At 43.5% G+C, this 16,646-nt stretch overlaps 1 protein-coding gene across 3 annotated transcripts in view; it reads left to right on the forward strand.

Annotated features, from left to right (window-relative positions):
* LOC127595818 (receptor tyrosine-protein kinase erbB-4-like) overlaps positions 1–16,646 on the forward strand; it is a 177,729-nt gene that overhangs the window by 109,555 nt on the left and 51,528 nt on the right. For all 3 annotated transcript variants that reach the window (XM_052057674.1, XM_052057673.1, XM_052057675.1), the window contains exons 4-8: positions 9,789–9,923; positions 11,069–11,134; positions 12,502–12,620; positions 13,249–13,390; positions 15,355–15,468. In XM_052057674.1, the coding sequence (XP_051913634.1) occupies positions 9,789–9,923; positions 11,069–11,134; positions 12,502–12,620; positions 13,249–13,390; positions 15,355–15,468 (576 nt within the window). The remainder of the gene's footprint in view (positions 1–9,788; positions 9,924–11,068; positions 11,135–12,501; positions 12,621–13,248; positions 13,391–15,354; positions 15,469–16,646) is intronic.

Consider the following 16,646-nt stretch of genomic DNA (forward strand, 5'->3'; position numbering starts at 1 on the left):
TAGGCCGAGGAAGATATGTGGGACAAGTGGCTAGCAGCACTGATGAAAGCTCATCAGCGAGCTCCCTGCAGAGCATCACGGTTTCTGGCTGCCGCCGGCTCTATCATCGTCCACAAACGACTTCAGAATAGCAGCTCTTTGCTCCACTGAATGAGCGTAGAATGAACGTAGTTGGTGAAAGATCAGAGTTCATTACAACTTCCTTAATATTCTACTCTAAAACTATATCCTAAAATAGTGTTGCGAGATTTCTTCTAATACTTTTAACCCATCCATCCATGCATTCTTCATCCTCACAAGGATCGCGGGGAGTGTCGGAGCCAATCCCAGCTGCCTTCAGGCAGTAGGCAGGGGACACCCAGGAAACCGGTTGGCAGCCAATCGCAGGGCACACAGAGACAAACAACCATTCAAGCTCACAGTCACACCTAGGGACAATTTAGAGTGTTCAATCAGCCTGCCATGCATGTTTTTTTTTGGAATGGAGGAGGAAACCGGAGTACCCGGAGAAAACCCACGCAGGCTTACGAGAACATGCAAGCTCCACACAAGAAGGCCGGAGACGGGATCAAACCCACGACCTCTGCACTGTAAGGCCGACGCGCTAACCATTGGTGCATCTGGCAGCCCCACTTTTAAGTGGGTAAATACAGCTAAGTTATGATGAAGTTTCCAACACTGCACTAGTACGGTTTACTTCATTTTGATCAAATAATAGTTTTACATCTGACATTTCATCAGAAGGCAACTCAATATGTTTCACACAACACCCGAAACATTTACGAACAAAACAGATATACTGTATGTACTCAAAAGGAATAATGAAAAAACAAATGTATCTTACCAAAATTACGACAGTTAAGCACCATAACAAGAAAAAATTAACATATTTAAAAGTGAAATAAATAACTTTCTAAATGACAAAAATAAACAGACACTGTGGCATTGATTTAAAAATAACACAATAATTAAGTCTACAGGAGATAAAGGCTTCTCCCGGCCTACTTTTCGCCACACGAATGAGGACAATGTGCTCAAGTCAAGCTTTTGCAGCCTACTCGATTTTGCAGATAATTATTTAACAACAAATGCCATTTTTGTTCCATTTTGTAAACAGGCACACTGCAAGGGTGTGAAATGGCGATTTTCATGAGTACCATGAGGCCTATAAAATATTATTTTCAATTTGCAGCACTGACTTTGAGAGGCCCGCAGTGATCTCTTCACAGGTGATGCCCATGCTTAAAACTTATTGGAGAAGAAAGCAATGTCAAGATGGTTGTGGATCAGTTTAACATGCAGAGCTGCAACTCCTCGTTTGAACTAACCATCTGACCTCGCCATCGCAAAATAGTAATAGTCAGTCTGACCGCTGAGGCTTTATTACTTTACACACAATTTCTGATCAGAATTGATTTTCAGAGCTTCCCTCACCATTTTTTAAGTCCACCTCTCCTCATATCTGTGTTTCTCGTTCTGCGCTCATCTTTCCTCTTCCTGCTCCCCGTCTGTCCTATGCTTTTTATGACCGCCTTGTGAATCACAAGAGTGCGGATGACGATGGGGTGGGCTGGTAATCGGGGTGAGGGACATCGCGACAAGCGGGTGGCTGAGTGTAGATCTCCCTGCCTGATGGGAAGATTGAATCTCTGCTGGCGGGCAGGGGAAGTGGTGGGAGGTTGTGGGGTGGGGGCGGGGCGGTTCGGGTGTTAGGGTGCTGGACTCTAAGACTGTGATTCACAGCCACCGTGCCGTGAGAGCTCATCAGATGTGCCATGGGGGGGAAAATGGAATTTCACTTAGTCTGAAAACGTTTATTGATTCCACATAATGTATATTGGTTCATCTACTTATGCAAGCAACTTAAAGTCACAGGCAGAACAAGATAATAAGTGCAGAACACGATTAGTGTGTGTATCTGCTATATTTGGTGATTTGACATTTTTATATTCCATACATATATCAATAATTGTTGGGAAACACTGCTCCAAGTAATAACACAAGGGTGAAATAAGAATGCATTTTTTGTGGTCATCAATAGCTAGGAGATGGTCTTCCTCCATTTTGTGTTTATTCAATTTGATTGTCTTACCTCTTTTTTATGATAATTGGTACATGGTTGGTATTCCGTTATATACTTTTGTGACTTTAGTCTTACCATATCTGCCCGAATATAAGACGGTGTTTTTTGCATTGAAATATGACTGAAAAAGTGGGGGTCGTCTTATATTTGGGGTCTAGACATTAAACGCATTCACGACACTACATGGCGCCAGATATCATTGAAGCGAATACTGAACTTTACTCCTCAGGCCAAAGTGAACCCCTATCACGAAGAATAAAAATAAAAAATTGTGGTACCACGAAGAAGAAAAATTAAAAATGTTGTATATCAAATGCCCTAGACGGCAGTGAGGATGACATGCTATGGGAGGAACCAGCGGAGCCAGAGGATGGGAGTGAGTACAGTGACACTAAACACAGCAAGGCAGAGGATGGTTGTGAGGAGTAATGTTCTGTCATGACAGATCTCAGCTACTCTCAAGTTTAACCTGTTTGCATTCTTTTATTGCAATGTTTTTCCTGATTCAGATTTGTTTCAAGACTGCAGTTACAGTTAGACTTCACTTTGATGGTTCTTATTCTTATTCTTATCTTATTCATCCCATGGCCTAAGAGGCCGTCGGGGTGCCATGGTGGAGGTCTGGGCAGTCAGGGATCTCCAGCACTCTCGGTCCTTAGCTGTTCGTAGCAGGGTCTGGAAGCTGCAGTTAGTCCATTCCTTAATGTTGTCCATCCAGCACTTTCTCTGTCTGCCTCTTCTCCGTTTCCCTTCCACTGTCCCCTGTAGGATGGTTTTGGATAGCGAGGTATGCCTTGTAACGTGGCCATACCAGGCCATTTTGCAACGTTTTACCATTGACAGTACGGGGTCCTGTTCTCCAGCGAGGGTGGTGACGAGCTGTCTGACATAGTCATTTGTCCGGTGTTCTCTATAAGATATATGGAGCATCCTTCTGTAGCTCTTGTTCTCAAAGGACTGAATCCTGCGTTCCGTGTCTGCTGTGAGTGTCCAACTCTCACAGCCGTATAGTAAGGTGGAGAGTACCAGGGACTTGTACAGCCTGACCTTCACCGTGAAGCTGATGGTATTGCTCCTCCAAATTCTGGCCAGTCTTGTCATGGCTGATGTTGCGATGCCTATTCTTGCTTTAATCTCCTTTGTGGAGCTGCCATCCTCACTCACAAAGGACCCAAGGTATTTGAAGTCCTTAACCACTTCCAGGGTTTGCCTGTTCAATGTGATGCTTGTTGGTGTTGTTTTACTGTGGCTATTGACCAGTATCTTGCTTTTCTCTGCACTTATCTCCATGCCATAAGCCCTAGTTATTGCAATTTTGTTGTTCTATGACAATAGATTGGTTTATTTACATTTCAAAAAACATAAACCATTCATTTATGAATGTGATTGCATTTTAGTTTACATATTTAAATGTTCAGATATAAAGATTTGAATTAGGCAAAATAACATGCTTTTTCCCTCAAATATATTATTATAATCATTTGTTTCCCATGTACTGTAATTATTTTCTGTATAAAAATTGATTTGGTGTTCAAAAAGTATTTTTTCAAACATGAGTCTTGAAAAAGAGGTGGTCATCTTATAATCAGGGCCGACTTATATTCGGACCAATATGGTACTTCCAGTATGCTTAGCTGCTTATATCATAATGAACGTTGCTGCCATTACTGCATGACAACTGTGTAGTCCTGATTTGAATAAAACTGAGCCAGTGCATGTTTTATTTTCTCCCCTCGCGAATGGAGAACACCCCCCTGATAAATTGTCCATTTTGACGGAAACAGGATTACACGAGGCCAAGGCTGCAGGCCGTTCAATGGGCAGACAAAGTGACATGTCACCTCTAAGAGGGTTTGGAATAGATGTCCGTGCCTTCACTAAGGCCTGCGTCGTTAATCATGATTTTGGATGGTGATGATTAGCTTCCTCTGTGTGTGTGTGTGTGTGTGTGTGTGTGTGTGTGTGTGTGCGTGTGTGTGTGTGTGTGTGTGTGTGTTTGTATTTGTGTGTGTGTGTGTCATGCACCCAACTGTCTTCATGTTAATAATCAGCCCAGGGAGCTAATACCCGTCAACTAATCCAGCTCTAATCTAAAGCACATTGTTACATTTTATATGAAATTTAATTCATCAGTGTGCGTGTGTGTATGTGTCTGTAGGTGTACGTAGGTGTACAATCTGGCAGTACAGTATTTCGATTCTCGGAGAAGAGGATGAGAGGTGATTGCATCTAAATCCCTAAACTAGGTTAAACAGTCTAAGAAGGACACTGATGTTGTTTCTCCTTCTCATACGGGTCACTGCTCGTGACTGGGGGAGGGATTACTGAGGCATCATTTCATCGCTCTCAAAAATCTGTAATAGTAACAAGGCAAGGGATTAGGATTCATTACAGGTAGTCCATGTGTAGGCATCTATTAAGGAAGACGGCTTTGCAAGAGAATCACTCTTGCGATCGAGCTTCAGAGTTTCAGTACAAGACCGCTTCATTGGACTCAGTGAGCTGAAGCAGGTCAAGAGTGCTGTGAGCACTTTTTGGATGTTGTCAGTTTGTGCTTTTTGCTCTTTTCGGTTTTTTTGTTGTTGTTTTTTTTGCCTGGGGAAAATGACGACAGTTTTTGCCCAAAATCTTATAAAACAAAATTCAAGCAGTATAATCCTTTTTGTATTTTCTTAATGTGGCGACAGTACACATGAAATCATTATTCTAATTGCCTTTTGATTGTCATTTCAGAATTAATTACAGCTACAACTAAAACAACGAAAATACCACTCGGAACATCCATTTCTTTTTCTTTTTTTTCCTGTACCGTTGATCTAAAACAAAAACAAAAAGGTCAGCTCTATGGTTTGTAAAGTCCTGTTCTTTTAAAATGAAAACGGACATTTTACCAAAACTCACGGTCACCCTTTCAGAAAAAACAAAACAATAGAAACATGCAAATTCCAATATTGCCCAACAATAACACTTCATGGTCATTGACCACACAGCGGTTCACTTGTTTGACTTCACCATTCACATTCACCACATCTGCCAACAGCTTTGAAGCAACCTTCTTTGAAGTTGGTCGTGTTTGCCCGGTGCTTTGTGCTGTCATTTACCGTCCTCCTAAATACAACAAAGACTTTTTAAGCGACTTTTCAAGCTTTCTTGCGGAAATCAGGCTGAGATATGATCGTATTCTCCTAATGGGGGATTTTAATATCCATGTATGTTGTCCGGAAAAAAACGCTAGCAAAAGACTTCTTAAGACTTATCGACTCTTTTAATTTTGTGCACTATGTGACCAGCCCGACACACGAACAAGGACATATTTTAGACCTTGTCCTTGCTCATGGTATAACGGTGTCAAATCTGGAAGTCCTTGAAAATGGAATTTCTGATCACATGGCAGTTTTATTTGACGTAGTCTTATCGCATGCTGCTGTGAAATCTGGCGCTCCTAGTTGTAAACGCCGAATTTTTAACCCTCACACTGCTAGTCGTTTCTCTGATGCCTTTAATAACCTTTGCGTACCCTCGTCTAACACAGAGGAACTCACCTCTTGGTTCGACTCGTCATGCCGGGCCATCCTGGATTTGGTGGCTCCTTCAAAAATTGTGCTGCCAAAGCCTAAACCCGAGCCATGGTTTAACGACATTACCCGCGCAGCTAGGCAGGAGTGTCGCAAAGCTGAACGCAAGTGGAAAAGAGACAAATTGCATGTCTCTTCTCAAATTTGGAAAGACAGCTGGCGTAACTACCAGCTCACAGTAAAAGAGGCCAAAAGAGAATATCTGTCGGACCTTATTCTAGCCAACCGTCACAACCCTCGTGCACTATTTAAAACGATAGATTCTGTACTCAAACCCCCTCTGCCTACTTGCTCGGATTCTTCAGCCGAGATGTGCAACAGATTCCTTCAGTTCTTTATTGATAAGGTCTCTACAGCTAGGATTCCGGTCCCAAATACCGCATCTGACCCCTCTGTCCATGTTCCATGTTCAGCTGTCCTAAATTCTTTTGATACTGTGTCCTTGGCGCTTTTGGAGGATGTAGTTCGCCAGACGAAGCCATCTGGCTCCCCTTGCGACTCTCTTCCCCCACGCTTCTTTCAGGAGGTTCTCCCAAGTGTTGGTGCATCGGTCTTGGATATCATCAACAGCAGCCTTTCTTCTGGTGTAGTTCCCCAACAGTTTAAACATGCTGTGGTCCAACCCTTGATCAAGAAACCTGGTCTTGATCCAGATGAGCTGTCAAGTTACAGACCCATTTCCAAACTGCCTTTCATTTCCAAAATTCTGGAAAAAGTGGTTCACATGCAGTTGAAACTTTTCTTGGATGAACATAACATCTTGGAGGTCTTCCAGTCAGGTTTCAAGACGATGCATAGCACGGAGTCAGCCCTGTTACGCGTTTCTAATGACATCCTCCTGGCAAATGACTCTGGAGACCACGTGTGTCTGGTTTTATTGGACTTAACTGCAGCATTTGATACAGTGGATCACAGTATTCTGCTGACTCGTTTGCAGCACTTGGTGGGCATTGGCGGGAGTGCTCTTGATTGGTTTAGGTCCTATCTAGCTGACAGGACCTTTTGTGTCAGCCTTGGCTGCTCTGAATCACGCACTGCTCCCCTGTCATGTGGTGTTCCACAGGGCTCAATTCTGGGGCCTCTGCTGTTCTCGCTGTATCTGCTCCCATTGGGTTCCATCTTAAGGAAACATGGTATTCCTTTCCACTGCTATACAGATGACTGCCAGATCTATGTCCCACTGAGCAAGAAAGACACCTTCTCATTAAGGCCACTCCTATCCTGTCTGGAAGAAATCAAAACCTGGATGGCACAAAATTTCTTGAAGTTCAACGAAAAGAAGACAGAGGTGATATTGTTTGGCCCCAGTGGACCTTGTACATTCCATCCTGTAGACTTGGGCCCCCTATCTCCTTATCTGAAATCAACGGTCTCAAACTTGGGACTTAAACTGGACAGTGATTTCAAACTCGATCGGCAAATTGGTGCCGTTGTTAAATCCAGCTTCTTTCACCTTAGACAGCTGGCCAAAATAAAACCTTTCCTCTCACATGAACACTTTGAGACAGTAATTCATGCCTTTGTCACATCCCGGCTCGATTACTGCAACGCCCTGTACTTTGGAGTCAGCCAGTCCTCCATCAAGCGCCTTCAGCTGGTACAGAATGCCGCTGCTCGCCTCTTGACTGGTACTCGTAAGAGGGAGCATATAACTCCTACTTTGGCATCCCTTCACTGGCTCCCCATTCATTTTAGAATTATTTTTAAGATCCTCCTCTTTGTTTTCAAATCTCTGAATAATCTCGCGCCACCTTACCTCTCTGAGCTCATACGCCCCTACACCCCTGCCCGGCGCCTCAGGTCTGTGGACCAGTCTTTGCTAGACGTACCAAGAACTAAACTGAGGCTCAGAGGGGATCGAGCCTTTTCTGTTGCTGGTCCATCTCTCTGGAATGACCTCCCACTGAACATTCGGCAAGCCTCCTCGCTGCCCATCTTTAAAGCCCTCCTCAAAACTCACTTGTATTCTTTGGCGTTTGACTCAGCATGACTTAGATTTGCTCTTGATTTTACTGCTTGGTGCTTTCTACCGCCTTATTACTTATTACTTATTACTGATTCGTCTTACTGTTTATTGTATATGTTAAATCGCTCCATGTACAGCACTTTGTATGCAGCGATGGCTGTTTGAAAGTGCTCTATAAATACTGTTGACTTGACTTGACTTGACTTGACTTGCGTGGGGGCAGCCTGGGATCGGTTCCCGCTCAGTGACGGTGTGGATGTTGGTGTGAATGGTCATTTGTCTCTATCAGACTGTTCACACGGCAAGATTTGGTCCGGTGCAACGCCGGGGATGCCCCAGTAGAGTGTTCACACGTGCAAATTAGCTCCGGCGTATCCCTGGAAAAAGGCTTACACCGGACCAAATTTGATCCACCTCATGGAGGTGGTTTAAAAATTTGCTCCGGAGCAAATGCTCGTTTGCGAAGCAGCACCGATGTAAATTTGCACGTGTGAACGCAACTGGGTCAAATTTGCTCCAGAGCAAATGCTTGTGAACAGTACGTACGGCGAGAATGCGTTGCTTTCGTGCTCTGTCGGACTTCTGTAATGTGTGTGTTTGTTTAATAACGACACAAGACTTGGCTGGTAACATCTTTCCTTTTGTAGGAGACTGGACTGTCTCGGAGTTGTTTGTTCCTTTGTTGTTTGTTCACAACCCCCCACCTGCCATATAATTTATTTTGTGATTTCCTCTCTTGATTTTCTGTTTGGCGCATTAGTGTTTGCTTTTCTGAGTGTCATTGAAGTCATTGTTGATTTACGTTTTCTTGGGTGGTCACTCTCGAGCAGAAGGCATGGAGACCGAGAAGGAGAAGGACGTGCCGGTCCAGTAGTCGCTTGAGTTGTGTATATACAGTACGTTTTAAAAAGAACCAACACGACAGCTCGTTTGTGTTCTGTCGTTTTGCTCCGCTGCAGAAACTGCCGTGTGAACGCAAGTGGGGCTGCGCCGACGCTGTGCCGATGCTGTCACGCTCAGTGGCTTTGTACGTGTGAACGCTCCACACAATTTGCTGCGGTGCAAAATATATCGCAACAAAATACATCGGTGCAGCGTCGGAGCAAATGTGTGCCGTGTGAACAGCCCTCATATGTGCCCGATCGGTTCAGGCTGTAGTCTGCCTCCCGCCTGAAGTCAGCTGGGATAGGCTCAGGCAACTCCCCGCGACCCTCTTCATAATCATTTGTGTTTAAAATGGATGGATGGATAGAATATCACTTCAAAACAATACTTTTACAGTGTCGAAATACAACAAGATGTATTCTGGCACAAGAAAATGGTCTTAAATGAGCTTTCTTGGTTTCCACATGAGAACCAGCACAACAGGTTCACTTGGCAGCAATTATTTATGAACTTGATGTTTGGCTTTGCTGACATCTGCTTCATCATTCAAACACGAGCAACTTACATCTGTGCAGTCTGAAGAGTCCATCGCCGGGCTCAAACTCATCATGTTCAATCTACAGAGCCATCTCGGTTCTGTCTTTGTTAAACTTAATTACCATTCAAATAATTTATTTTGGTTCAGCGAAATGAGTAAAAAATGTTTTAATATCGGGCTGCATCTTTTGGGGAAATTATTTGATTGATCTGAAACTGATGTCATTGATCTATTTTAAGTCTGTGCATTTTTAACTTCAATGCAGAAACATTTTTTGATTTATTTTTAAATACCGGTAGATGTTTTTATCTTTGCTTTACTGATACTTTAGATATTTTACATATCTATGTATTATGTGTTTGTTGAATACTTGTTCTGTCCGATTTTATCCATACTACGGTGAGCTACAACATTTTTGTCTGTATGTCTCCTTCTCTCCCATATAAAGAAAGGTAAAATGAATGAATCAGAGTCTGAGAATGGCACTTTTCTGTGTGAGTTTGTATGTGTTATTGTCGTAAAACTCTATTTTTGGTGGAACTATGAAATCACTGTGTTATTGAATTGCTCTGTCACTAGCATTTATCCTCACACTCAGATGCACTTTGTTGAGTGCTCTATGCAGGAACTCTGAGATTATTGCGGTTAACCTTGATCCATTGATTTCCTGCCATTGTGTACTACTCTTACACATTCGTGGATGTGTTCTCAGTTCTCTCGCTTGCTTTTCTCTCCTTGCAGAAATCCTGAATGGAGGTGTTTACGTTGACCAGAACAAGTTTCTGTGCCATGCAGACACCATCCATTGGCGTGACATCATCAAGAATCCCAAGGCCGAGCTCCTGGTGGTGCCGTCTAACAACAGCAATCTGGGATGTGAGTATTCCACAAACGTAGAAGCCAGTGGATGACAATGACACTTTTTGGAGGTGATCCACATGCCAACCCACTTGAGGCCCGCAACTGCTTAGTCACTGTGTTTGCCTATCGGTCAACTAGGGGCAAAATCACATGGTGTTAAAATCACCGTGTGAACGTTTGCGTCGGTGCTGCGGCCACTTTGCAGCGAGGCCCATAGAGCCGCTGTGTCGCTATGCTCTTTTTAAGATTCAGCCCTTCTGACAGTTGCTCACGAGGGTTCTGCTGGTGCTGCCACAGCTTGTCTTTGGGCCCTCCAGTCCGCTGGTCCCTATTCTTTACACACAGCGGGCATTTCTGTCTGGCGGACATTCAATGTCACAACAAGTGGCTCCTCATGGCACTTTTTTTTTTGTTTAAGGGGAGGGGGGGGGCTCTCTGCTCATTTCAAGTATGGTAAGATCAAAGCCATCAGGATGAGCAGAAAGGACAGCTGCAGTGCCAAACATTGAGCATGCAACGAGGGTTGGGGGGTTTACTTGAACTTGAATTCACTTGACAAAAAAGCCCGATGACCTTTTGTTTTAAGCATACTGGTGTTGAGTCTTGAAACCTGCAGGGAGCTGCGTATAGTGCACTTGCCAACGTAATGCTGGTTGGAGGAGACACTTTGAGAATGTGACACAAAGAAGAGTTTGGTTGATGAGATAGTCACCAATGAAGGAGGACGATGAAAAGCAACAAAGACTGGAGGGGGTGGGCCCTAAAATGACAATGGAACTTGTGGGAGTTGAGGTTGCCAAATTGGAGACCCTTGGCAGGCAGTGTTTAGAAGTTGCGTTCGCTGCCCTGCATTGGAGTGGGCATGGTGACAGTCAGAGCGCACTGTTCCACTTACTCTGTTATTAACGCCAGTCAATTAAGCCTTAATGACGGCAGATGCGTAGTCCAACTTTCCAGCAGAAAACCATGGAAGAGAATGGCCCAGCTAATCATCCTGCATAGACGCTTGGAGTGTGTTACTGTGGAGGTTTTACTGGCGTGACTGATAACTTGAGTTGTGTGTGTGTGTGTGTGTGTGTGTGTGTGTGTGTGTGCGTGCGTGTGTGCGTGTGTGCGTGCGTGCGTGTGTGTGTGTACGCGTGCGTATGTGTGCTATGCAGGCAGACGCTGTCATCGCTCCTGTAATGGACGGTGCTGGGGTCACCAAGACGACCAGTGTCAAACCTGTGAGTATGCAACCACATCAAATGCATTTTTGAGAGTATTCACTTTCCTGATTAAGGAAAAAAAATCAAATGGATAGATTTGACCATTTGAATTCCTTATTTGCAATAACCTATTTGGATACTTTGTTTGGCATTTTTTTTCTTGACTTGAAGTTCCTTTTAAATGTGCCAATTGAGAGGATCGTGAGCAACACTGGCAAATCAAAACAAACATTAAAATGAGGCTTCAAAATCATGAAGAATCAAGTCCATTTTCTCCGCTCGCAAACTCAGTGGGCGTATCCTCTAAATGTGCAAAAAGCGCACCCCTGATAAGCTTTTAACTCTCAGTCAAATACTCGTACTACAACGTGAAAAAGAGATTCTACTTCATCTCGTAACTTCGTGTTGTCTACACATTCATACGTGTTTGAGCCACCAGTCAGAATCCACTTGTCATCCAGAAGACTTTGACCTACACGAGAATCAATTCGGTTCCTCTCAGTCTGCAACAAAATGCTATTATATTGTTCCTCCTGTTTATAAGTTAGCAATATTCACTAGTTTCTAAGGGTAGCCATTTTACTCTCAACTTCTTATGCAAGGGAAATTGGGACAAATACCTCTCATACCATTTTGCCAAATTTAAAAAGGTGATAATTTGCATGTAATAGCACCCACCGGACTTGAATGAATGGCACAGTTAAGAAAACCTTTATTAGTCTCGCAATGGAGAAATTCCAGATTCACAGCAGCAAAGTTATGAAAGGAAGAAGTAGAACAACAAAAAAATAGGAGCTGCTGGAAAGGCAGCCACTCTCGCGGCGCCATTTTGAAGTCAAAATAACAAAAATAACACAAGACAACACATAGGACAGAGACAGTCGTGCAATCTTCACCACTTTTCTGCATACACTTTGTTGTCTGAAGCAGTTATAGATGAAAGAGGAGAGGATCAAAGTGTCCTTTCAGTTGGACATCAATCAAGATTTATTTATTGATCTATCTATCTATCTATCCATCTATGCGGTGGCGCATCATCACGGCAGAACTTTAATTTCAAGACAGAATCAGTGAAGCTCCATGCTGCAACATATTTGAAGCAGCAGCTTAAGAGCACAACAGTAATTTCCAGAAGATAAGGACAAGAAAAGAAAAGTTTTATACAAGACTTTTGGTCAAAGAAGGATTCGAGTGACCTTTTGCTTGTGAAGCCCCTAATTTGTATCTGCCTGAATTTCATAGCGTTGCAGCATAAGCGTGTTGAGGGTGGTGATATTGTCTCCTTTTTTTGTTTTGTTTTAGAGAGTGTGTGTGTGTGTGTGTGTGCACGCGCACGCGCGCGCGCGTGCATGGCAGACCTTTAAAGCTCTTCTCTTTGTGGGCAGTGACGAAGACGGTGTGCGCAGAGCAGTGTGACGGTCGATGCTTCGGGCCGTACGTCAGCGACTGCTGCCACCGCGAGTGCGCTGGCGGCTGCTCGGGACCCAAGGACACAGACTGCTTCGTACGTGCACACGACCTGCTCACGTCCCGGCATGCTTCTCGAGCGCGTCCTTCCGCGTGTCCTCTCTTGCGTGACATCCCTGTCATTTTCCAGAGTGATTTACTTTGTTTACGTCGTGATGCATTGTCATTTCACAAGGCGGTAAGAGTCTGCTGCGCCGGCGCTCTTCAAAGCGCAAATTGGTGATTCATTGTTCCAATTAATATCCCTCTTATCACCAAGAGTCGGCCCTGTGCGGACCACCACTGCTCAATGTGCACTCGCAGGTGTGATATTGTAGCTGTAATTCACAGGAAGGCTCATCCAATTCAATTACTGCCGTTTCGGACTGTGGCCACTGACGACAAAACGCTTAAAAGTTTTACGGCAAAACATTTCAGCATTTACATGCTGGCAGCGGATAGATGGCTCCAATTTGTCTCCCATTTGTGGCCGCAAGCATGATTAACACGTTGCGTAAAAATGAAATGTAGCTGTAATCGTTTTTCATTCACAACAGCTTCTGTGAGAGAAATATGACCTTCCGATGGCCTCCATAACTCCTGTGCCCCGCATGGTAGTGCTCACTTGTATCCCCGACACCCTAGTTTATGCCTCTCTCCCCTACTTCTTTTTTTTTTTTTTGCAGGCTTGCACCAATTTCAACGACAGCGGTGCATGTGTGACCCAGTGCCCTCAGCCGTTTGTGTATAATCCCACATCGTTCCAGCTGGAGCACAATCCAAGAGCGAAGTATACCTATGGAGCCTTTTGTGTCAAGAAATGCCCCCGTATGTTCACTTTGTATCTTGACATTACAGCATTTTTACCAAGAATTTGAGTCATTGAATCCTAGCCGAGCTCTGAGCAAAATAAATTAACCAATAGTTCCAGTCTAGGATCTTCAGTCAGAACCAGAACTGTCATGGTCCAAGATAAAGAAATCAGGGTTGGGCAATGAACCAGATGGTATGCGGATCCCACAAACGCAGACTCAGACAAGTCATGACACAAGAAGATTTATTTCCAGAAAAACGAAGAACAGACAAAGTGTAAAAAGAAATCAAGAGCAACAAAGAACCGGGAAAACCCAATAAGAACAAAAAGTGCTTGCAAAAGGCAAAGTAAAATGGAAATCCGAAAATACACAGAATGAAATTCCAAAGGTCCAACTATGCGAAGCTCAAATCAGAAGCTGTTAACAAACAAATCAAAATACTCACAAAATGAGAATCTATCGGAACCGGAGCGACTATGAACATGAACGGAATGTCTCTGGAGCATTAACAGCAAGCAAGGTCAATAATCCAACAGTGACTGGGGAGCCTGACAGTCCTTAAATACATTGCAGGCTTGAGTGGTAACAAGGTACAGGTCCACCCTCCACAACAGCTGACGTTGCAGTCAAACACAAACAGAGCCAAACATGACATTTAAGTCCATATCTCACTGAGCAGTGAAAGTTCACAAGTCTGCGCACGTAGCGATTGTTGTTTTTTTCGTCAGGGTTCATTAACGGTTGCAAAGACGCTCACCAGAGTTTTTCTTGTCACCACCAAATGTTGAACATGTTCAAAATGTCTTTGCGATGTGTGAGCCCGTTCCAAAAGCAGCCATGCAAGCCCAAGCCGTGACCTCCATTACCTCCGCCATGCTTCAAAGATGAGCTTGTGTGTTTTGGCTCATAAGCAGATCCTTTCTTTCTCCATACGTTAGCCTTTCCATCACTTTGGAAGAGGTTCATCTTGGTCTCATCAGTCGAGAACAAATTATTCTGAAATTTTAGCCGCTCCTCTCTGCTTTTCTCCCAAGGTCTCTGGTCATCACGTTTGTTTACCAGCAAATCCAGCTCACCCAGGTGAAATCCAAAGCTGAAAACAAATACAATCTGTTGTTTATAAGGCAACGGTCATGTTCCCCAATACTTTTCCTCCCATGAAAATTGGGTGGCTTCAATCGAAAGTGCTCTGTCCTGAGTCGTTCAACACGTCTAGTCGTGAATACAGTACCATGAAATAAAAAGCTGGAATTCTCAGCTTTCGTCTCATAGTCATTTTTGGCTCTGAAACCCAAATGTCTTCAGACAAAAATAAAGGAATTGACCTTGCTGTTCCAATGCTTTTGGAGGGGACTGTAACCGATTGTTAAATTGGACTCACTGCATGCCGAGCATCAAATCTGGGTGACCATTTGTTGGATGTCACAGCGATATACTTTCAAATATTTGCATACGAAGTCATGCTTTCGTCCGCAACCTGAACAATGGGTTAGTTCTCACCCCCCAAAATTCTACAAATTATAAAAAAATATGTATACTCCCAACTCTGCAATCCGCCAAACCGTGGCCTCAGATTTAGAGGAGCTGACATCCTGGCAGCTTCACACACTCAATGAAGCGCCCAGATCATCTGCAAATATTAAAATATGAAAATACCGCTTATCCTGTTCAGAGTTTCACTTGAACCTATCATGAGAAACGGAGAGGGCACTGTGACGACACCTGGAAAAATTATTACCATGAACCAGACAAAAATAAATAAATAAAGTCGCTCTCTTATGAAGTGATGGGAATAAAATCGATGCATATGCATATGCAATGGTTTCCTCCCTCTCGCTTCCCTCGCTGCCCTGATCAACAGCAACATATTCTATGGCTTGGATCTTATGGCAAACATGATTCAAATTCCCACCCTAAAGGCATCCTTACATCTCCATGCTAATGTATGCAAACATCTTCTGTGTGCTCTTATGTCAGATAACTTTGTGGTGGACCATAACTCCTGTGTCCGAGCGTGTCCTAGCAACAAGATGGAAGTGGAGGAGAACCGCATCAAAATGTGCATTCCCTGCACAGACATCTGCCCCAAAGGTAATCCAAAACAGAAACCTGCCTTATTTGCATTGCACATCGATTTCCTGCACAGACGAACAAAACAGCTATTATGCCATTATAAATTGGGCACATTGTCAGGGTTTTCGACAGGAAGACAAAATTGTAGTAAATGTTTTGTCTTGCTGTCTTTTGTTCTAGTTTGCTTATTTTTCTTTTTCCGAAGGGTGCGGTTTGCATAACAGGGATCGCCTTTCACGAAGAGCAAGGCCAGAACAAAACACGACAAATGTAATTTTATTGTCCTTTAAGAGGCCTTCTTTCAGCTCTTGCACTTTTCCAGGAAATCCTCCATTGTACATGTATTTTTCATTGCCATAAGTGAAAATAATTATGATTTCATGTGGTTCGCTTCATTTTAATGGGGTTGCTACAGGAAAGACTTCGATATAAAAACACTGAGTGACATCATAAGACATCAGACATGAGTGGTATTGTATCTGACTGAAGTAATCTCCCCAGTGACGGGATGAAAGGTACAGCCAGACCGTGCAGGAAAGTGGGATGTAAAAAGACATTCTACAGCAGGAAAATGTATGCACGGTGATGCAATCCCAGATGATTTGGAAATCATGGTTTGATACCATGTGGATGTCTGGAAAAAAAAAAAAACATTTCTGGAAAAAAGAGGAGCTCTGGTTGCCCGACGTTATAGATCAGATTGCAAAAATAGAAGCGATTTATATTGCCGATCCTTTTGCTTTGTAAAAATCTCATCAACAGGCTGAAGCAAAAAAATCTTCCGCTCGCCCTCTCCAGCCTCACAAGAGCGCAGCTCTACGTATTTAGGTTGCAAATAAATGTAAGCGTTTGACACTTCCAGTGGCTCGAACTCTTCCAGTTTGATGAAACGAGATAAGATAGCCAAGATTGTCTGCATCAATCCCGTCTCAGGCCAAATAAATCTGTTTTCTGTCCATTCTTCAACAGCCTCTGTCTTTTGCATTTGTCTGCTTGTAAATAGCTTAAGCAGCTGTGCCGTTTTCATCTATAATAGATTTATGATATCAGATCAGCAGTAGCTCGTGAGAATTACTTTGAAAGCTTGACATCAAAATATGATTTTGTGTTATGGGCTGCTTTGACGAAACACTGGCTTATCTCGTGTAACAATGGCCCCCAAATGTGTCTCTTTGAGTGGAGTGTACACTTTAGCT

Source organism: Hippocampus zosterae, chromosome 2 (assembly GCF_025434085.1).
Source record: "Hippocampus zosterae strain Florida chromosome 2, ASM2543408v3, whole genome shotgun sequence".
NCBI classification, from domain to species: Eukaryota; Metazoa; Chordata; class Actinopteri; order Syngnathiformes; family Syngnathidae; genus Hippocampus; species Hippocampus zosterae.